The 23,144-nt window shown below is 38.3% G+C and overlaps 1 protein-coding gene across 1 annotated transcript; it reads right to left on the reverse strand.

Moving 5' to 3' along the window:
• Nucleotides 1–1,131: 1,131 nt before the first annotated feature.
• Nucleotides 1,132–21,680, reverse strand: CYP27C1 (cytochrome P450 family 27 subfamily C member 1). The gene is made up of 9 exons (XM_074145012.1): nt 21,339–21,680; nt 16,407–16,597; nt 14,285–14,484; nt 11,535–11,744; nt 9,611–9,774; nt 6,096–6,262; nt 5,224–5,302; nt 3,992–4,195; nt 1,132–1,248 (listed from the first exon to the last, which is right to left on the reverse strand). Exons 1-9 carry the CDS (start codon nt 21,678–21,680, stop codon nt 1,132–1,134), a joined length of 1,674 nt encoding a protein of 557 aa, XP_074001113.1.
• Between the last annotated feature and the right edge of the window lie 1,464 nt (nt 21,681–23,144).

Raw genomic sequence — 23,144 nt, forward strand, 5'->3', positions numbered from 1 at the left:
GTGATACTAAAGTTATCCAAAGACTAAAGTATCATGCAAGTGAGACTTTTCTGTTAGTTGTCATAGGACAAATAAAATAATAATTTAAAAAAACCCTTTCAGGTGTCCACTCTTCGTATTGGACACCAGATAATTAAAAAATCTCCAAATACTTCAGTAGTCACAATTCCATCCTACAGGAGTCAACTGTGCACCTGCCTATGGGTTCAGCATGTTGTAATGGGAAGTTTCCAGTTCTTACTGTTGAAGAACTGTGAAGATAGTCAATAGGAGTATTTTAATTAAATGTTAAAAATGTAACAACTACTTCATTTTTATTATTTACATTTGGTTTTGGCATAATATTAACTAGAACAATGAAAGTGGCTTGTGCTATTCCACTCAGCTTATGCTTTGGTGATGAGGACAATGTCTGGGTTCATAACTCTACAATGTGACATTTAAATTCTTATTTTTAAGATTTTAATTTTTTTAAAATTATATAGAAACATTTTATGGGGATTGTGTTTGGATACATTTTTAATTGTTCTGTATTTTAAGTCTAAACAAAGTGACACAAATTGTATTTTTTCTACCTTTACTTTTCATATTACTGCATTAATTTTTTAATACACGCAGAGTAAATGTTTTTACAGGCAAGAGAAAAATGATCTCATCATTTCATTGTTAGGTGGAAGCTTTTAAAAAACACTGGAGGACAAGACACGGGAAAACATAAACTCATAAAGGCAGCTAATTTTCACATATTATACAGTAATCCTCTTGATCTCAAAGAGACTCACTGAGTAGTTCACTTTTATGACAAAGCAGTGTAACAAAACCACTGAATGATACTGGCATGTCTGAATTTAATTATTTTCAATGCATATGGGTGTTGTTACTAGAAATCTTTCCAGGTAAAAGGAGATTCCCAGTGCAAGAAGGAATTTTTCCAATACATATTTTCATATGTGTAATTACCTATTATAGGAGAGGTAATTTCTCTTACGTACTGCTAGAACTAAGGCAGAACATAATACTGGATCAGTTTGCCAAATACGTACAAACCAGAGAACAAGCATGATTAAACATCCATAAGATGCAAGTCTGTTCCCATGAAAATCACGTAAGTATTTCCAAAACATGAGAGTCTCACTTTCTATCAGAAAATCTCACATTGATGAAGTTTCCAGGAGTCAAAAGTCCATGGGTTTTGGCACGAACTGGCTCGGTTTTAGGAGAAGTTTTGATCTCAAAGTTCTGAAGCAACTGTGAAAATAACCAGGACAAGTATTAGAAAAGCTGCAAAATTACAGATGAAGATTAGACTTTGGGAAAGAGAACATAACAGAACAAACAAAATTTCTGTTGCCAATTCTATGGAGTCTAAGGGCTACAATTTCCACACAGGAAAGAAAAATTTTTGTTACATGGTGAAGATTATAGTTAAAAATCTTCCTCCTCTAATTGAGGGAGGACTGAGCCAGTCCTTTCTGAAGAATTTCCACACAGCTTGATTAAACAGTCTGAGCTATCAAAGAAACTAAGCTCTTTTTCAAACCTTGTGAGCTTCCTTCTCTATGTGTTTTTGATTTCACTTCCTTTAATATAAATCAATATATGCAATTATAAAACAAAGAAATAAAAGATTCCCAATCCCATCTCACACACCTTTCTTCCTGGGCAGAAGGAAACAAAACAAACATGAGACAGCAACTGTCCAGTGCACCAACTGAAACTATCATAATTCAAGGAGTCAAATATTAAAACCTCCCCTGAACAGAATCGCTATAATTCAATCACACAAGTTTAGGTTCACACATAGGTTCTCTATACATTCAACCCCTATTTCCATACACTTAATGAAAGGGGGAGAATCAGTTGCAAACATAAATCACAGAAATCGTGGGCTAAAACAAACTTCAAGAGATTGATCTCAACCATTTTTAAGCTGGACATATAATACTTCAGCTATTTTTAAAACTTAGAAGGAAATATCACAACACCCTCAACTTTTCCTAATATTAAATCTCTAACACTTTTTCCTATAAATGAAGTAATCTTCTCTTATCCTTCTCCTATGAACAAAGCGCTATTTTCCTATACATAACTACCTTTTCAGTGTTAGATGTTGGATCAAATTTTCATCTCATTCTTCTCTTTTCCCACCTCTCATTCTTGTTATTCTCTCTGTCTTCTGAATTTCCTCCAATTTGACTATATTGTCCTTAAAATGCAGCGCACAGGGTCAGTTGTGTATCGTTGTCTAGCTGAGGATTCGCCAGTGTTTGGTAAGACTGAATAATTTACCTCCTCTTTCTGACATACAAAGTGCTTGCTAATACTTTTAATATACCCAAGAATTACACTGCCTTGTCAGAATTAGCATCATTATTGTTGACTGTTTTTTTACTGTAACCCTCCAGTCTGTTCCTACAATACTAATTACCCAGCCAGTTGGTTAGCAATTTGTGTTTATGCATTTGATTTCTTTTCAAGAGCAGTACCTTGCAGCTGTCCTTAGTGAACAATTTTGTGTTGATTCAGGAACATTTCTCCATTTTTTCATAATTGTATATTCTGATTTTAACTTAATTCATGTTAGCTTGGTATCCTATGCATACTCTGAAAGTATTCTCTAATCCATCATTTACACTGTTAATGAAAATACCAACCTAAATCACATGCAGGACAAACTCTTACAGAATTTTAATTAAACGCTTTCCCAGTTCAAGAGCAAATATTTGACAGCTACTGCCTCTAGCTATTCCTTTTTTCCAAACAGATGTGCATGTATATTATAGGTACTTCCATCTGGAACAAATTTTATTAATTTAATTGTGAGAACAATGTACATGACGTGAAAATACTTCCTGAAGCCAGAACACATGATTTATTCTATATCTACTGCATTAGGTAAGCAATCAAGTCAAAGAAAGAAATCAGACTGCTCTGAAACAGTTTCTCTTTGATAGCTCCATGCTTTGTGTGTGTCTATTTTTAAATCACTTAAATATCATCTTGATGCTTGTAAATAGGTTGTATACTATTTAGTCCTAGTTTCTTTCCAAGAAACCAAAAGCAGGCTCTCTATTACTTCCTTGATCCTCCTTTTCAAAAAGATGCGAGTATGTTTGTTTTACCCAGCCTCTGAGAGCTGCTGGCTCACTCCCAGTTCCGAAAGACACATGCTAATTGTTCAGGGATTGCTCTAGGAGTTTACTTAAGGAAGTTCTAAGGCAAATTCAATCAAGCCTTGCTTTGAATACATATAATGGGTCTAAATGTTTTTATAGTTAAGAAACTATAAATAGTTCCCAAATCTTTGCATTTTGATTGCACAATCTGAGCTCAGTATTTGAGGTAAAGGGCATCTTGTAAGTGACAAAAGATGTAGCAGCTGTTGGGAAAGCTTTCTCTATGATATATAGCAATGGAAAACATTATATAGCAATATGTACTAACTACTGGTATAACTATATACATATAACTACACTTATAACTGTATGTACATCTGAAATGATAATAAAGTTAGAAGAAAGAAAAAGAAGTGAGAGAAAACCAGAGAATGTGGAAAAAATCTATTATTTGTCGTAACGCTGATCAGAATGAGGATATAAAAACTTCCTAACATTTTCGTAGGAACTGAATTCTTTGTAACTGAAATACTGAAACTGAGCAGGTAACCATTCTAATATACATTAAGATAGACTTCCAATTTGCTTATAAAACCTTCTGTACTAAATCCATATATATTCTTAACAATCTTACCTTTAGTTTTACTTCATTTGTACTATAAAGAATTTTTCTTCCGCAGTGTAGTTTAACTAGTATGCTACATTTCAAGCACGATTATTTTCAATTTTTTAAGCCTTTGCAGGATGAGTACACTAGACAACACTCCAAAACAAAGGGTTCGTACACTGTAAGATATCCAGAAATGGTATACATAGAAAAGAATCATTCATACCAATATATTTTCCTTCTTGTAATGCTGTCACATAGTTCTAACCTGAATCAGTGCAAGATGAATTTCCAGCTCTGCAATTCGTTTTCCTATACAACTTCGAATGCCATAACCAAAGGGGATAGAACCAAAATTGTCTACTCTGTCCAAATTGCCTTTCCTCAGCCAGCGCTCAGGTCGGAACTCATTTGCCATTGAGAAATTTTCTTCGCTGTATGATGTAGTATAATGACAGAGTGCCAGCTGCGTCTGAGGAAATAAATGATATTTATATTTAGCTAAATCCAATATACATAATAAAATAAACAAGCATTTGTAATTACTGCAATTACTGCAATATAAGGTGATAAAAACTACAGATCTTTGCGTAATTCTAGAAGAAAAAAGGATACCTAGAAAATCAGATCCCTTTCTCAGCTGGTAAAATGAAATAATCTTCAAATTGTTTCAAACGGTGCTGGATATATTAGAGAAGATGCAGTGGGGAAGGAGAGGGGAACAAAAGTCACAAGTATTGGAAATTGTCTCAAAAAGATAGTACGAGAGAAAAGGAGGAGAGATACAAGACACTGGGGAAGGAAAATGGGAAGAGAAAAAAAAAGAACATGGGAAGGAAAAAAAACCCCACCTCATTAAAAAAAACAGCAATAATTGATGTGATGATGTTTCCAAATAAATTGGGGGACGACAGGAGGGTGGGGAAGGTACGTGTGTGGAATAACATTTAAATAAGTATATTAAGAATTAAGAATCCTGACTGTTTTAAAGCCACATTGTTCTAACACAGAAGCGCTGTCATTTAAAATAGAGCCATACAGTTCTACGACAATCTCTGTGTAATCTTTGAATACCATAAAGGAAAGATTCAAAATTTTTAAAAGAAATTAATTTTTTCTACAAAGGGGACTAATAGACTAATTAATTCTTTAATTTCTAATTAAAGAATTTGAAAACTGAAAGAATAATGGATGTTTTTTAATCAAATTATAACATTGCACAGAGATATTATCAATAGACTCCACCCTAAAGAATATTAAGAATAACTCATGATGGTATATTTGATTAGTAGGTGAGGACCCAAATCCAAAAAAGCCAACAGCAACAAGCCAATTATAAAATCCATTTTTGTCATATAAATGGGTATTATTGAAATACTTTCCTCCTAATCTTTTGAAGATTCTTTTGAAGTCATTGAAGTGTATAGATGTTGTAAAAAATCACATTTCATATGCAAAAATTAAACAGCATTCTCTGCAGAGGACTGCAATGGAACCTACCCCTTTAGGTATCAAGTATCCTCCAACGATAAGGTCTTTTTGGGTCACTCTTCCATTTCCTGGCAATACTGGATATAACCTTGAGAAAAATTTTTATGAGAAGTTCAACAGTAATAACAAATACAACTTTAAAAGTTTAGATTCCAATTTGCATTCACAAATATGCAATATGCGTTCACAGAAAAAAGATTCTTCAAAAGTACAGAACATGTTGGAGATTCAAAGACTTTGAATTGTCTGTGCAAATACGATTAATACCTAAGAAAAGTTATTCACTAGTAACTAGGTTGAGTTATTCAGTCTATGTATTTATGTGCTTTACACATGTACAAACATGCAACCAGTTGGTCAAGCTGGAGATGTTTTAGCGCTACTGGGAGCTGAAACAGCCTTGTCGATGCCTTCTCTAAAATCCTCTTACTTCCCTCACCTCACTATGAACATTTGGTATAAACACATAAAAAAATCATGTCACATGCTTTCACTTTAAGTCAAGAAGCTTAAGATGATTGTAGTGGCACTACAAAGTACCACTTTGCAGTAGTGGGGGGGAGGAGATTGTTACAGTCCATCACAGAGACTAATATTTCAAAGGCAAAAATCAAGCTTTCAATTACCCACCTTAACAGACACGTCCTACGTATGTGATACTACTTCTACCATACTTAAAAACATTAAACATTACATAAACTATCGTATTTCATTGCTTGGGCATCCTTGGACACAATACTGCAACAATAAATAAAAGCAGAAGCGATAAATAGCGGTAACAACAACTAAATACAAACATTAGCATTGACTCAAAATCCATTAGGATTACACAGAATTAATTTTTTTTTTAATTAACGATTGCAGTTGTCTGCCACTTATACCTCAAGGTTTCTTTCAGCACAGCTCTAATCAAAGGCAACTTTGGGACATCATGAGCAAGAGGAACTTGGTCTTTCCCCAGCTTATTGACTATCTCCTCATAAACACGTTGTTGAACCTCAGGGTGCTTTGCCAACAAGTATGTTGCCCAGGACAAAGTAAAAGAAGTCTAAGGAAGAAACCACAACCATCATCATCCAGTCCAACAAGATTAGATTAAAAATAATTTCAAGCCAAGAAAAACAAACAGTTTTCAACTATGTGTTTTACACATTTAAAATTATAAAAGAGACTGGCAAGGATTCACATCTGGTCTCAATGGAATGTTGTCAGACTTCACCATCCCTTCCTTCGTCCCCAACATATCAAAACAACCCATGCTGATATTTTCTTACTTATTTAACAGAAATGTTAAAAAGCAACAGAAAAAACAAATGCAAACAAAAGTACATAAACAATACTGAAACATAGACTCTAAACAGCAATGGATTAAGTTAACTGTTAGTTTTCAGTATGTGTTTCACCTTTCTTCCCAACAAAAACATTTCACAGGAAACAAGACAAGACAATACTACTCAGAACATCACCAACCCCTTCTAAGCATACAGTGGTCTCCTCATAGCATTCCCACAGCAGAATTGATATTATCCCTGCTAAGATTATACTTCATCCTTTAGGTAAGGAATGCTACACCACAATTGGCACTTTCTACCTCTTGAAAATTCCCACTTGACTGAAATTCAGCATCCTATTGAAAGCTTTCTTAAGGAAGGTTAAAGAGGAGCTTATATATCTAAAGTGGCCCCAAAATGTTAAAATGTTGCCCCCTCCCCCCCCAATTAATGATTCTAATAATCATCAAGGTTCCAGAAAAAAGGTACTGTGTGAAAAATAATTTTAAAATATTTCGTCTGAAGGAAAAACAGAACACAAGGCAGAAGACAGTTTAACTTTGACTACAAGATGATTTAAAGGAACCCATCATCTAATCCTATTTCACCTCAGCTGGAAAAACTGTACTTCAGTGTACATTTGTGGTTTAGGATACACTCTGAGAGCATGAACTCACTCCATCTGTACTAACATGAACTAAGTAGAGCATTTCAACTCTACTTGTGATCCAATATTTACCATTCATTTAACCATGAGTCCCTGTGTTTAAGCTACCTGGATTTCAGGGTCTGTTCCACTCAAATACTCCTGAGACAGACTCAGGACATTTTGCTTCTACTGTCAGCTGCACCCAAGACATTAAGGTTAAGCAAATGGCCTTATTTGAGCCTGTTTCCCTCACAACCATCACTGAAGGCAGAAAGTTTACTCTGAAAAATGCATTTTCAATGTTCCTGAGTAAGTATGGCAGAGGAAGTGACAATGTCATCATTCTGATCCTTACCTGTGTTGTTCTTATTACCCTGGAGCATTTAAGAGAGAAAAATCGTAACCTCTACACTAGTTTTGTTGAATTCTTTTTAAATGTTTTTTTTTCAACTTGTATAACAAAGTCAGACAACTAGTTTCACTTTTTAGGCAGGAAACAGTTTTATTTTCAGCTTCTCACTCATTGGTACATCAAAGTTTAAGGTTATAAACAATGTATGGGTAAAAAACCCAACTTCTGGAAATGTCTTATTTTGAGCTTACATTTAAGATCAATTTAGAATGCAAATTCATCATGACAGTGACATTTTCTGTCTTGTCTTCAAACTGGGGTATAATGCTAGAAGTATCATTCTTAGAATCTTTCTTTTTTTCTTATTGTGATATTGAGTGGCTGTCCCCTGCTAAAATGCAAGCCTGCCCTATTCCTCTCAGAGCTCAGAGGAGCTGGCAGTTGTACCAGCTGCACACAGAACTTCTCTGATACAAACACTGTTTCATCCCAGGTTCCCAGCTCCTTCATAACCTCTTAAAAATTAGCACTGTTCCAGGGACAGCCAACATGCTTTGTAGACAAAAACTGCCTTACAATCTTGTTGAAAGCTTTTATAATCCTCTAAACCTCTTTAATTTTCCATGATAAAATGAGATCTGAAGTGACAGCAGTGGGGGAAAAAAGGTTCCCTCAATTTCTCTCTCGTACTTGGGAATTAGGAAATCAGAAGTACAGTCCTTTCACAAAATGATTGTTGCCAGCTGAGAAAGCTGAGTCAAATGGAAAGAGAAACTCTTGTTGGCATGAACTTGAACGCTGTCCTTTTAGTTTAACAAAAACTCTCTTACACACTAAAAATGGAAAATTAAGGTTCTGAAAGATTAGAAAATGAATGGGATGAATAACTGTGCTTTGCTTAAGAACCAAACACCAAAAAGCTTTCCAAACTCATGAGCCCATGGGATATTTAACCAATGGAATAATCTTCAGCATATAAATAAGCTTTACATATGCTCTTTATTTTGGAATTCAAAAATATTACTGTTGGGGTTTTTTTTGTTTTCTCTAGAAACCTTACAAAATTACTCAAATCAAATAAGTCTGAATTCAATTATCCAGAGCATTTTTTTTACTTTAAGGCTACTTTACTTTTTTACTTATTTTAATATTGTACTAAACTATTAAACGGAGTCTTACATAGCACTTTTTCTATCAAATCCATATAGATTTATTTTAAAAAATTCCTCACTTACAATGATAGTGTTCATTGATATTCTAAATAACTCCATATACATTGTATACAGAATAATTCATTTTTATCTTCTCTTATTCTTCTGGTTGTCACGCTGCAGTTAGTACTAAGCTCCACTGACTTCACACAGGAGGAAAGAAAGGAGAGTAAGAAACATACATGACCTTAATGTTTCTTCAAATGCTCTAGATGACAAATCAGAAGAATGAGGAAAGATGCCCACTTAAAATGCTTCACTAGGTATTAACATACCCCATAAGCCAGCCTCATCAATGCCGAGCCCCATCACCACAGCTTTGTCTCAGACTGACTGTGCGTTCCCAGCATAAGCACAGGTGGCAAACTTATGCCTTATCTACATTACTGTTGGTCTAACACCCTCCTCCTAATGGACTTCAGCACAAACCAGGCATCTGATCCATAGTGGGTGTCCCCGTTGATTTAATTAGCCATATGTAAAAATCCTTTACCAAATTCTAGATATGAGTTTATTGATCAGTTTTTTCACACTAACTTTCAGCAGCCTTTTCCATTGTGGTCTACCTAAAGAAGCACAAATACCAACCTGATATTCAAACTAGGAAAAGAAAATGTATGAAATTCAAGCTGAATGTAAAGACAATTGCTATTTTATCCACTTAATAAACTGCGGAACTGACTCTCAAATGATGGGTTCCTATAAACCACAGCTAGAACAGAACAACACTGACTTCATTCTAGTAGAGAGATTTCACAGTGCTGTAAGTATTTGCTATCATTTTAAAGATGTAATGACATAAATGTATCAGAAATTAGGTCCTTACAAACAACATAACCCCTCCTGCAGATAGCTGTGACTAGTACTGATTTACAAAAACAATTGTGCACAAGAAAAATGGTAACAAGCTTACTGTGTCCACTCCTGCCAGAAGCATCTCAGTCATATTGGCATAGATCTCTTCCAAAGTAAGCTCCTTACTCACTAGGAGGTATGTCAGTAGCCCACCATTCACTTCTTCTCCTTGGTCCAGTTGAGACTGAATAGCCTTCAATTTGTTGTCAACATGGATTTGACCTTTGGGATTAAAAAAAAATTATTAAGCCTCCTTTTTCATTTTTCTGCCAGTTCCATTCAGTAATGACATTTCCCCTTACACTACACTACGTAGCCATAAAAAGACAAAATATTTGAATCTATTTTCTCAGGGAAAAGATAATAGGGTGGTGGTGGAGGTCCTTGGGTACTCACTCATGGTAAGGAAAGACAGAGCTGACAGGAACCTTGGTAGCTCACAGCATGAGAATGCTGAGAACAAGAAAAGGAAAGTTTCTGACGGAGCAAAGGAAGCTCAAGGTCAAGATTTTGCGCCCACCTGGCTTGCTTTCTGCTGACTCTGCAAGAAGTGGTGAACCCTGCAGAGCGTGCTGCAAGTCAGCACACAGCGGCTGCTACAAGATGTTAGCAGCAACCAGAAGGTTAAAGCCACAGAACTAAATCACACTGAAGACAAAGATGAGGAGCATCGAGTAATTACAAAAATTGAAAAATTCCAGTGAATGACATTTTGAGCAATTTCACCCACGGTCCCATTTATACTGTAGTGACTACAAACAGCACCTTTAGTGAAACTAAGGCTTTAAAAAGAGGAAAACTCCTCAGAAAATTAATGCCTCGCAGAATGAGCTTACAAAAAAAACCAAACTAGAATCAACATGTTCCCTTGTGAAACCTACACAAACACACATCACATACAGTGATTCTCACCATTTAATTCCTTTTTCACAAAGGGATTAAACAAAGAAACAGCATAACAAGTTTCAAAGGAAAAGAATTCTTCAAGAACAGTTTTTCAGCTGCTGCTAGGATAAAGCTGAAGTCTGCTGTTATTTTTAACCCAAAAAGGGAACAGGACTGCTTTATCATGGACAAAAATTTAAAAGTGGCAGTGTAAAAAAAATTTGTGTTTCACAGAAAACACACCTGTATCAGCATTAAATGGACTCCTTAATGCCTACTGTAGGTACAGATCCATACATATTCTAAATTAAGCATATTAAGGATATTAATAGTTAAGAAACTAGATAATATACTCTAAAGAAGATGTACGCAGACCTACCTCGACAAATAGTGCTAATAAAACAAAAATTAAAATGCATGCAGCTTTCTAACATTAGAGAGGGGAAAAGGGGGAAAAGAGTTCACGGGTTTTTAAACACTCCAGAATATTAAAAAAAAAAACAAAAAACATTGCAAAGACAAGTCCTTCTTCTTACTTACATGAAAGCTGATTGATAAAGTAGCCTGGAATGCTTTATTCACAAAAAAAAACCCCATATTATAGTAGGGCAGCTTACTTCTATGTCTACTTATATGCTTGTATGTGTATATATGAACTTGACAAAGAGTTTAATTAATTGCTGGCATCTCATTTTTTAACTTTCAAGTCAGTTTCAGTGGTGATTACTTGTCAGAGTGACTGACTGAAAACTTGCTGAAGTCAACAAAACCACCCTCATTAAAATTTGAGTGGCTTAAGATAAAGCTTTGGCAAAGAACTCGAACCTGGAGTGAGGACTGGGCACTCAACAGATGAAGACAAATAAAGAAACAGCAGTATAAAATAGGGGAATATTTAATTTAAAGTGTACTGATAATTTTTTTTTTTCAGGAGAGTATTTTTAAAAATGGTTCTTTGGCCAGTCTGAGTTTAATATGAAACTTACTTCTACCACAACGTCTTCTTACAATTTTACAAGAAAAATGCAGCAAGTCCTGTTCAAACACACACAGAACCTGCAGAAACACAGCTGAACTTTTCTACTACTAAATCTTACTAAATTTGAAGAGTCCATCCCAGGATCTGCAGAACTCCCTCCAGGGTTTTGGAATAAGTGGACGAAGCCATTTGGGAATAGCACCTGCATACATAGTGGTCTTAAACATACTAAACATCAACTCCAGAGCCTCAATATATTCAACAGTCTGCTGTGGGACGTTGTTTTCCAGGCAGCCCAACCGGCATTCATACAGAATAGTTGCCACACCTGCACACACGAAATCAAAGAATTTGCTATACACATGCATATATACATATCAATAATTTAAGGAATTATAATGCTAATATAATGGAACTACCTTCCAAAAATATTTACTTATTACTGAAGTTGGGAGCAGGTAAAACAGAAATTTAAAACACAGTAAAAAACACCCAGCTAAACATTGTAGCGAGACAGTGGCTACTATGTCAATAATGCTCCGCATGAGAAGAGAGCCAGGAATTCCACCAGAAGCAGAGCAGCCGTCCAGCGTGTTTGCTTTGCTCTGCATTGCCACCACAAACCCCGCGCCTGCCTCTGGACGCACAGGGACATACAAGTCCCAAGACATTTCCGATAACTAGTGACAATGCAGGAGTTTCTAGCAGTGGCTATGCCTTTCCTCCTCATAAGCCGGTAGTAAATGCACAATGAGTGTGTGCATAAATGGATAGAGAGCTTGCACTCTAGACAGTGATTTCCCTGCTCACAATATAGTCCTGTGGCCCTGAAAGACAGCAAGTGTGTGACACTGTTGCAAGTGACAATACTGACAAGTCTCTTTTTCCTGACTTGCTATAATTTCCTCAGATGTTTTGTCTGCAGTATTGCAGTGATCCCTACTAGAAATATAATTTACACCCACCCACATTCCCCAAAGAACAGTACTTTTGAGAGAGAGATATATATATTTATTAAATTATTGTTCTTCTCTACTCTGGATCATTTCTTCCATTTATCAAGTTACTTCTCACTCATCCATTAGTGTTCCCGCAATCACTCAGCTCAGTTTTTACAAACATACCTAAATTATTAAATATTAGACAGAACTCAGCCAGAAACTGCCCTACTGGAGTTAGCCAAAATGTTCTCTCAGTTTGACAGCAAACTGTTTTTAACTACTTTCTGAACACAGGTTTCTAGCAATTTTTCCTCTCAACTTGCAAATCTAGATGATATTACCCAGTTTATTTATGAAAATACCACAAGGCACTGTACAAAAAGCATTCCTATTATCAAAATAATCTTATTTAATGATTTTTCTAACATCCAGTGGAGCAATTAGATAATTTAGAAAGGCATTTAGATAATTTCTCAAAACCGTTTGCATCAAATCAAATGTTTTAAAATAAATTTTGTGCTTTAAATTTATTAGTTAATAGTTTGTCCACATCTTTTCAGGAAATACTAGAATAACTGTTAACTGGATAATTAGAGTAACTGGTCTAGTAACACTCTAGTCTCTTTTTTCTCTGTTTCTCCTATTAAAAACAGGTACAATAGATATGATGTTTAGCCTTGACCTTGCCCTCCATCAAACTCTCCACAAATTCTCAAATACATATATACTAAGAAACTTTTCTTTTTACCTGTTCTTCACTTCATATTTCTTCTTCATTAACAAAAATAATTTTAAAATCTGGCTATTTTCAATTCACTCCTCCTTAATTTTTTTCCTCGGGGAGGTATTTTTCTGTGCCTTTTATTTCTCTGGTGCTTCTTTCAGCAACTGCTACTTCTTATACATTCTTTTCCTCTCTACATGGTCTGTTAAAAAGGAACCTTACACATTGTTTCCCTGGGCAGTTGACAGTGTAAGTTAATTAACATTGCAATTCCTATAGGAAATAAGTGCGTGCCAGGCACAAGTTATAAATGAAAAGCTAAAAGAATTTGAAGAATTTACACTAACCTATCAGTCAAAGTGAATCTGTAAGCTCAGAGTTTAAAATTCCATAAAATTGGTAACTCTTAGTTGAATGCCATTTTTAGACATTATTAATGTAGAACAGACTCAGGTGACTTTACCAAACAGCCAGCCAGCCATTTGATACAGCATCTTCGTAGATGAGCAATTTGGAAGTCCTTGCAAATCTCAACTTATTCAGGTGCCTGTCAGCAAAGAGTACCAATGCTTATAAAAGGCACTATATACAAGATCAGGTTGTATGCAGTCAAAGGAATGCATGAAGTATGAATCACCATTAGATTTCTATAAGAACACAGGAAATGCTGTACTAGTTCAGGCTGGAATTTCATTTAGCGTTTCCTCATTAACGGGAGCCAGTGGCAGATGATTTTAAGGCAAGTACAACAATCCCCCAGTTGGTATGTGTACGCAGGGAAAAGCAGTGTCTTTTCCCACGTTAACCTATGAACAGAATTTAGATATATCACACAGTGATTCCCCATCTGGAATTCGGCCAGTGTGTTGTTAAATTAACATGTTTTAGAAGGTCAACACCCTTATTCTTGAGAAATTAAGAAATTAGAAATATGGAGTACTGAAACTGCTCAGAGCCTTGATTGTACATTTTATCTACATACCAGCATTTCCACAGGAATTGTCCCTTAATATGAGGTATCATTTCTTTGGACTCTACAAAGGAATTCTATTGATATACCTATTGCACTGAGTAGGAAGACACCTGAATGCAGAATATCAAGCATCCCTTATCAGAATAATCCCAATGGAGCACTAGCTATTTGACAAAAGCACACTGCTTTACATCCATTTTCTTTACGGATGTTATACAGCCTGGGCTTACCTTCCATTGAATACTTGAAGAAAAGGTTGTTAACATTGGTCACTGTTTCCCCATCGTCCTCTTGACTTCTGAGGGTGTAGATTCTTTTAATTAAGTCTGTGATAACTTCATTGACTCCTTCAGAGTAAACAGCCACATCTTTGGGTTTCAGAATTTTTTGCCTCAGTACACTTCTCATTTTTAGCCATTGTTCCCCCTCCCTAGAAAAAATTATTAATAATGTCTATACACAATTCTCCTTAACAGTCATTTGCTGGGTAGGAACTCTGCAATGAAACTGTTCATGATTTTTCATTACAAATGAGAGCAAGTGGTGAAATGAAAATGATGATAATGTATGAGATAGAGCATATTTTAGGTCAAGAGGAAACAGCCTCAAATTGAGCCAGGGGAGGTTTAGGATGGATATTAGGAAAAATTTCTTTACAGAAAGGGTTATCAAACATTGGAACAGGTTGCCCAGGGAAGTGGTGGAGTCACCATCCCTGGAGGTATTTAAAAAAGGGGTAGACGTGGTGCTGAGGGACACAGTTCAGTGGTAGTTTTGGCAGTGTTAGGTCAATGGTTGGACTTGATGATCTCAAAGGTCCCTTCCAACCTAGATGATTCTACAATTCTATAATTCTATATTTGGTATTATCCTCCTACATTTTTATTCTGTATTTATTGCACATCCTCATTAAATTTCCATATTGCAATATGTAGGTACATCTGTAAATCAGCCTCTGGTCTGAGTGACAGAACTTGTCCACTCAGTGTTCTGAATTTGACAAGTGTCTCTATATTAGTATTTATTGTAGTAGCTAACAAAAGAAATTTTCAAAATTTGCTTATTAAAAGTACTTTAAATAAATATTTGAATGGATAGTCTACAAAACTGCCTTTACCTAGAATTGGTGCCTGATTACCAACGGTATCACATCTGACAAATCAATGATTTGAGCTAGTACTATAAATGCCATTTCTCATACATCACTTTCAGTTACCCTAAGTCTAAACCTACAAAGTAATAGGATAGTAGACCTAGTTCTGGAGAAACAGTTTACAGCTAGATTCTCCTTCAGGTGAGCTATGTATTGAAATGAAGATGAAAAATCTGAATTGTAGCATCTGCATGCTTCCAATGAGTAGAGTATTTGGGAACAGTGGTTCCAGGGATATCTTTCAGTTCCTTATGGAGACAGCTAATTATCTTTTCTGTGTTTATTGCAAATTGCTATGTAAGTATCTCCCATCAAATTCTTTCACCTGGAGCAATGCTGCTGCAAGGTACAGAAACTTATTGGCCTGCAAAACAATTTAATCTCTTTAACAGACATTTTCTGACTATCTCTTCCTTTAAGATATTTCACAAAATATGAAGGAACTGTTCATTAGTTTGACTCTGAACTGCAGCTTAAAATTTGAGTCTACAGTGCAACACATAACGCCTTTTGCCACCATGAAAGAAACAGACTGTCCATGGCTCAGGAAATTAGTTTCCCTCTAAATAAATATCCTATGTCAGTGGGGACTGTGAGTAGTTCCCAGTGGCAATTAACCACACCCACATGCACTGCCAGCTTATGCAAGCTTTAAAAACAGATAACTTCTAGAATCAGCCATGTACAAAAATATCTGCATGGGGATGCACTACAGAGTGAATTTACTGTACAGTGACTTCTCTGCATTAATCTACTGAGGGGGCACTTCGGTGAACAATAAAGCTAAAGCCAGCCTGAGCCAACAAGTCCACACCGCACACTGCCAACTGGATGAAACAGTCTAGATCTGAAGCAATAAAACCATATTTGTGCAATGCTGTGCCCAAGTTAGTAAGCCCTGTTCTGCAATACTGCTTCCAGGTAAGCAAGTCAGCTCAGACGTCTCTAGCTGATAAACAATCCCTAAGAATGCTTTTATGCAAGATAGCTTACTTTCAAACTACGTATCACTACCATCCCTTTGAAAATTTACAGCAGAACGGACAATTCACCATAAATTCCTACCCTCTTCACCCCACTAGACACACAAGTTTCCCCAGACAGAAAAGGCTGAATTCCCAGATGACCTGTGTAGTCCTTCATAAAATCACTAAACTTTTACAAGAAAACAAAGAAAATGAAAGAGTAACAACACTTACGCAGAAATAAGTCCTGTGGCTCTCCCTCGTAAGTCTCTGTATTCCTGCCAGGATTCCATGTTAGCTCTTTGTGGTGCTCTGCCTTCTGCCCGTAGGACTTGAGCAACCATATCTCGATCTGCAATGGATACAACAAACTGGGGACCAAAGTGAGACTTGAAGATCTTTCCATATTCCTGAGTGTGTTTTTGCTACAATATCACCAACAAAGAGAAACAGAAGTAAAGCATTACTAAGGAAAAAATAACACAAAAGGAAACTGACAATTTGTCATACAACGAATCAATCTATCACATCTAGAACTTGACCCTTAGCCCTCCAGTCAAGGAATGGTTTGAAATGTCAGGAGAAAGCGTCTAAGCATTACTGTGAAATATTCACAAAGCCAACAGAGAGGTCACATCTTTAGGACCCCTGACTGCAAAGACCCAAAGCTGTAAGGCACAAAGCATGAGAGAAACCAAATACTGAGAAGATGAAAGGACTCAGGGCACTTAAAAACACATCTCTTCAGATCAAACAGGTTAGAAAAAATGTCTGAAAAAAATGAAAAACACAGAGGTAAAAGGGGGGAAAATAACAGTATAATGCAAAGATATAATAATTTAGTTTCAATGTCTTTCATGAATAAAGACTTAGTCTACCATTTTATTCTTCACAAAAAAACTACTTATAAGTTTCTCACACCTAACCGAGGATGATGATAGCACAGCAGCCTAGTGATAAACTGCATTTTGGGACAGCTTCATCAGCAGTGAATTTTAGAATGACATATGTCAATTCTGAAAAAGGAAGGAAAAGTTAAGGTCTTATTCCTGCAGTGAGGTTTATTTAGTGGCTGACCCACAAGTTGTATGATTCAAGCTGGACACAAGCAACAGGCAATTAAGAAAGAGGATTGAAAAACATTAAAATATGTATAAACACACACCCCCCCTCCCCGAAAGTGTTCCAGTAAGATTGCGTTATCATCGTCCCATGAAATCTTACTGATTATTTCAAACAGATTTCATTCTGATATGGTCGTGAAATGAAACACCCAGCTACCACTGATTCACTTGGACTAGAGGTACATCATCATTTTAGCAGGAAAAAAAAAAACAAAACTGCAAAGGAGTTGTTAAAAGAAATATTATTAGGACTTTAGATTTAACAAAGCTTTACATTCCAAAGCCTTTATTTCAAGTTAAAGTAGCAAGACAAATTAAACTGACCAAAGTTTACCTTTGACACGTTACCTGCATCTAATACAAAAACATCTGCTCGCAGAGTTATGTTGATTATAAATCAAAGACATTCGATAGAACTACAGTAGTGAAAGTCTAGGGTTGACCCAAGATTAACTCATGAGAAATATTGTTTTTAATCAGTCTTGACTACAGAGATGAATTGTTCAATTGCCAACAATAAGTTTAAGACACATGAATCACTCTTCAGCATATGGTACCAAGTTATAAAAAATGTAACTCTTTTTGCCTGGTTTCCAAATAAAACAAGAGTTGTGCAATTGTGGTCTCTGCCAGTCTGCTCTCAACTACTTTTGGAACACAATGGCCAATTTCAGTCAAGTTTAACAGAGAGTTAAAGGTCTCCTGCAATTATATTCATACCATTTTCAAAAATCAACATCTGGATTCAGATTAGTCACCCTGATGAGGGAAATGCTACAGTAGGAACTCAACTGTTACTGTTTCTGCTTGGTCTGCTGCTAACCAAAGACCACGTGCAGAGCAATGTACAAACAAGCACTCCCAAAACCCAAAGTATCTCTTCCTCTGGAGATACTTTAGGGATATTGAAACCGAACTTGGAGAGAGTGAGTCTTTAAAGGACAGCAAGAGTTAGGAGCTAAGTGCTGCAAAGAAAAGGGCAGTGGAGTGAGGGGGATACAGGCCACCAGTCACTGAAAAACAGGCTAAACAAATTTTTTTATTTATGGAGCAGCTTGTTTTTTCCACTGATGGTGAGGTTTACATGGGAGGACAAACTTCAACAGAAAATAAATCAAATGTCAAGCCATCCAATCAAATAAATGAAATATTAGTTTTAAACCAGAAACAGACAAGGACATGGTATTTGGACATCTCTTGCTTTCAACAGAATGATGTTCGGTATATCAACTTCATGTTTAAAGAAACGCCCGGAATTTCTCTTCCATATTTTCTATCACAACAGAGGTTTTCTTTCCCTTGTTCCAAACCTTAAAAATATTACACTTTCATGTCTCACATACCACTCTCACACCAGACATTCTTTCACACATCATAAATTCAAACTGCCAGCATCCAAACCCTCCCCCTTAACCTTTCTTTTCTTTATACTTGCATAGCACTGATGAGACAAAAGAGATCTAACCCCATCAAATTAAAAATACTTTCCCTTTGTCATAATTGCTGTCGGCATTACTGCTTTGGCCAGGACTAACTGGAATCATGTTACTGAGAACAGAACCTCCTTTGTGAAAAAGTGCTTGGCTTCCCCACCCCTTCTGCATATAGCGTACGAATATTTGTGTGTGCCGAAGGACATGGTTTAAGTAGCTGTGCTGGTTACCAAAGGGTTTCAGATTAACTCATTCCTGATGCTCACTGTATTGTTAAATTTAACAGACTGTTATTAATCCAGTTAATGCCTATTTGCATCCAGACGGTATGCAAGCAGGGCATTCATGATTTGTAAATTAATTTTTGAGACTCTAAACAGAATAAAATCTAGTATCATATTACAACTCCTCCTTATCCTTCCTCCCACTTTCCTCTCTATGAATAATATTTTTTAAAGAAGAAAATTTCCTTATCATCCAGTGGGAGTGAAAAGAATATACTATTTAGGTTGTCCATTATTCCTTTAAATATTTGAATAGTTTTCACTGTTTTGACACTGAAAGCTTGAATTCAATAGTAGTAATTTTTTGGTGTTACGATACTATGGTAAGCGCCTCTCAAATTCTGTGCGCCACCATAGAGGCAGAGAGAAAAAAAAGAAATCTAATGCAACAAAAAGCTCTAGCAATCAGAAAGCTTCATCTGCATGTCTCTTGGTTAGTAAGCAATTAAGTTGAGCAATTCATCATCATCAGTCTTGTCTGGCTGCCATCAAACAGAGCGTAGACTGAGAAGCCTAACACTTCTTTTTAGAAATCTCAGTGGTAAATATGGGAAAGCCACACATGTGATTTTAGGGTTGGGTTTTTTTGTGTGTTTCCTGTCTCTTCCTAGTGTTTTTAAGGCTCTTTGTAAATCCTAACTTTCAAGTTTTGATTCTCAAACCATTTAAAGTTCCGTCCTGGTTTCTCTTTTCTGTTTTTACTTCCCTCTCTTAATTTTTTTTTTTTTCACTTCAGTGATTTTCAGGCAGTGAACCTCTTGAGGCTGGCTATGAATCTCTTCCTAGTGATCTGGGAAAGGTCACTAAGAAAAATAATAAATGCCATATTTGAGGTATTCCCCAAGAGATCTGTACTGCCAGTGGAAAGCGTTTCGGATCCACAATGGAAAAAGGGTGAAAACCACTGCTTTACTCCCTCTAACACAAGTGCTTACTGTAGAATCACTTGGACTACATGGTGAAGGGGCCCCAGGAGATGCACTGTTGAATTTTTAGGAATGAAACCCACATGTTTGGCCAAGCAACCAAAAAAAAAAAAAAAAAAGAAAAAATCATCTCTGGATAGAGACAGCCTTACAGTAAGACAGCTGCCCATGCCAACGCTGTACAGAGGATGGATACTTCTTCACCCAACTCCTGCTGTCCCGGGCAGGGACCACCGGGGCTTCACCCGCCTTGGAGGGGTGCGACCGAGGCAGGGGACAGGCCGCGGCCTGCGGCCACCGCAACAATGGAGGTGCCCAAACCACAGAGGCCGGTTCTCACCCCCCCCCTTCCACCACCACCCGGGTGGAGACTTATTTTACTGTCTCCCCACCCCGCACTCCAGGTGACAGGAGCCGCTCTCCCTCCTCTGCCCCCCGCCCCCGCCCCGCCATCCACCTCCCCCGCCGCCATCACGCCCCGCTTCCCGCCTTCCCTCCCCCCCGCCGCACCAGGCCGATGTGGCCGCCGGGGGAGGGGGCGGCAGGGCCGGCGGGCGGGCAGGCAGCTCTTGTCCCCCCCCTAGGCCACCCCCGGGAAGGTTTCAAACCGCCCGCCTCCTGCTGAGGGGGGGGGGGGGGCGGCAGCCGTGGGCCGGCCAGCGCTGACGGCAGCGGGGTCAGGCGCATCTACCGCCCCCTCAGGGGACCTATATATGCGAAGTATATTTATGTAAAGGGAGGCCAGGGTAGAAGCTGAGGGTTGGAGAGACAAAATGGTCTCTGGCCACGACGGAGGAGCGCCGGGCCGGGCTGAAGGCAGGGAAGCGGCGGGAGTCCGCGCAGCGGGACTGAGGCGGCCCCGGCTGCCGGCGCGGCCTCACCTCAGGGCGGGCGCTGCGGTCCGGCGTTCGAGGAAAGCCCGCATTTGCCCGCTCTGCCCGCCAAAAATAAGTCTGTGAAACAAACCGGTTCAGAAAGATGGGTTTTTTTCTTTCTTTTAAAGTCTAAGGCACCTACCTCAAAGTTCAAAACAGGCATACAGGCGAGAAGGGGGAGCGCCGGAGGACCGGCCGGGCGGTCGCCCCGCGGAGGAGGGGGAGGCGGGAGGCGGGAGCAGGGTGCCGGCTGGGCTCGGCTCGGCGGCCCCGCGCTCCTCGGCTCCTCACCGAGACAAAAAAACCTCTTAAAAGCCTCCAGCCGGGAGACGGGGACAGAGCGGGGGGGATCCTCCGAACCCCGGCTCTTCCCTACCGGCGAGCGGGCGGGGTCTGGCTGCGGTGCCGGTGACCCGGTGAGTGAGCGGCGTTTTGTGAGGGGGGTGTGTGGGGGGGAGGTAAAAGCAAAAGGCTGAGGTGACCCCCCCCGCCAGCAAACCACCGGGGAGCCGAGTACGCCGTACCTGGATTTCATGGATGCGGCCGAAGCCGTCCTTCCAGAAGAACTCGTAGAGGTTGTAGAGGGTGTTGGGTCCCGGCATTTCATGCAGGCTCTTCACCCGGCCGAGCTGGCCCTGGGTGGGCTCCAGCAGCTCCCCGGGCCCCCCCGGGGCTGCCACCATCGCCCCCGCGCCTTTGTCCTCCGCCGGCGGCGGCGGGTCGTTCCGCACCTCCAGGGAGCCGGGGCTGGAGAGCTGGGGCGGCCGGTGGAACCTGCTGGCAAAAACCGCCCGGTAAAAGTAAGTCCTCTCGGATTCAAGCCCCTGCTTGCACTTCATCGTCAAAACCCTGGTGAAGAAAGACATCTCTCTCTCTTTAATCTCAGGAAGGTCCACTTTGCTCCTGCAGCTGCTGTTTTTAAAATTTTTTAATTTTTTTTTTAAATTTTTTTTTAATGGGGTTGCTCTTTCTTCGCTGCCTGCTTTAACTTGTACAAGCCGCACTTCTCCAAACTCTCACTGCACGAGCATCAGTTTACACAGACCATTATTTAACGCTCCCTCCCCTAGGGCTGGAAAAGGGGGGTGGGTCTGGGATGAGACTTGAATAGAACGAACCTATTATTTTGTATAATTCAAATCAGATAAATTTGCCCACTAAGCATGCAGCCAAAGTTTAGTTTTTCTCTCTTTCCCCCACTGGTTTGGCAAAGGGCTCACACACAAGGATTCTCTCATCTTTCTCCTTTATTAAAAAGGTGGGTTTAGGGCTATTTTTTTCTGTGGCGTTAATTCATTACCATATGTTAGAAAATACTATATTTTCTGTCAGAAGTTCTCTTAGTACCATTCATCGTCCTGTAACTTACATGGAAAACATTTCTACATCCACATACAAATAGCATTGGTTTTACACAGTAACCTTAGAAACAGTTCCTGTGAATTACAATATCCAGGGATGTTATTTGTTTTGCAGAATGATTTATCTTTTGGACAGGATATGCTCCATAAGCAGCTTGTGTCAACTTTTGTCGAAAATAACCAGTGCCCTGTAACTGCAGAGTGTCCCACCACAGTTCTTCCTCAATTCGGCTGCATAGATCTATAATCACACACGGAGAACTTGAGCTCCAACCTGTACGTCAGTTTGTTTTGCACCATTTCAAAAGTGTTTGTGCTGTCTTCATACCTATTCCTTTGTAATTCTAAAGGTGTTAGTGATATAATCTGTAAAATATTGATTACTTTCAGAAATTATGTGGAAGAGACCACCTTTGTTTTAACCGAATCAGAAGATCAGGTAAAACTTGAGGACAGAGGAAAGTCTAAAGGAAGATCCACATTTCCAGAACTTAGTCATGAATAAACTTCTGGAAAAGTAAGTCTAGTGACCTTCAAAGTTATTTGCCTTTGTTTTCCTCCTGTTTATTTTTCTACATTTATATTTTTGAATCCGCAATCCAATTAAGATTTGGTACATGCTTAATTTTATCACTGGTAACTCCACTGAAATAAATCTACCTCTGAAATTATACATGTGCATCAGTCTTTGTAGATACAGCACTAAATATTACAGGAATAAATGGCAGGTGGTTAACAGTCTTAAAAATCTATAAAGTACACGCTGGTTTAAGCTAAAGTGATGTCTTTAAAATAGGCTTCATCATACTTGGAAGGGTCCAGAAAACAGCAACAGAAAAAAATAGAAGTTTTTTTTTTTTTTAAATTATATAAGGAGGAGGTTGAGAGATTTATTTCATATGGGAAAGATGACTACCAGGAGCATGACAAGAACCTACAGATGTGTACGTTTTGTTAAAAAATAGATGC

The sequence above is a fragment of the Numenius arquata genome, chromosome 3 (assembly GCF_964106895.1).
Source record: "Numenius arquata chromosome 3, bNumArq3.hap1.1, whole genome shotgun sequence".
Lineage (NCBI taxonomy): Eukaryota > Metazoa > Chordata > Aves > Charadriiformes > Scolopacidae > Numenius > Numenius arquata.

What these genes read in the sequence shown, in the direction of transcription:
- CYP27C1 (XM_074145012.1), bottom strand. Translation starts at nt 21,680, where the DNA reads ATGTCTTTCTTCACCAGGGTTTTGACGATGAAGTGCAAGCAGGGGCTT. An exon ending in GGATGGACTCTTCAAATTTA is followed by an intron (nt 9,775 to 11,534) that starts GTAAGATTTAGT and finishes TTAATCCCAAAG; the next exon opens with GTCAAATCCATGTTGACAAC. An exon ending in GATACTTGATACCTAAAGGG is followed by an intron (nt 4,196 to 5,223) that starts GTAGGTTCCATT and finishes TTATTTCCTCAG; the next exon opens with ACGCAGCTGGCACTCTGTCA.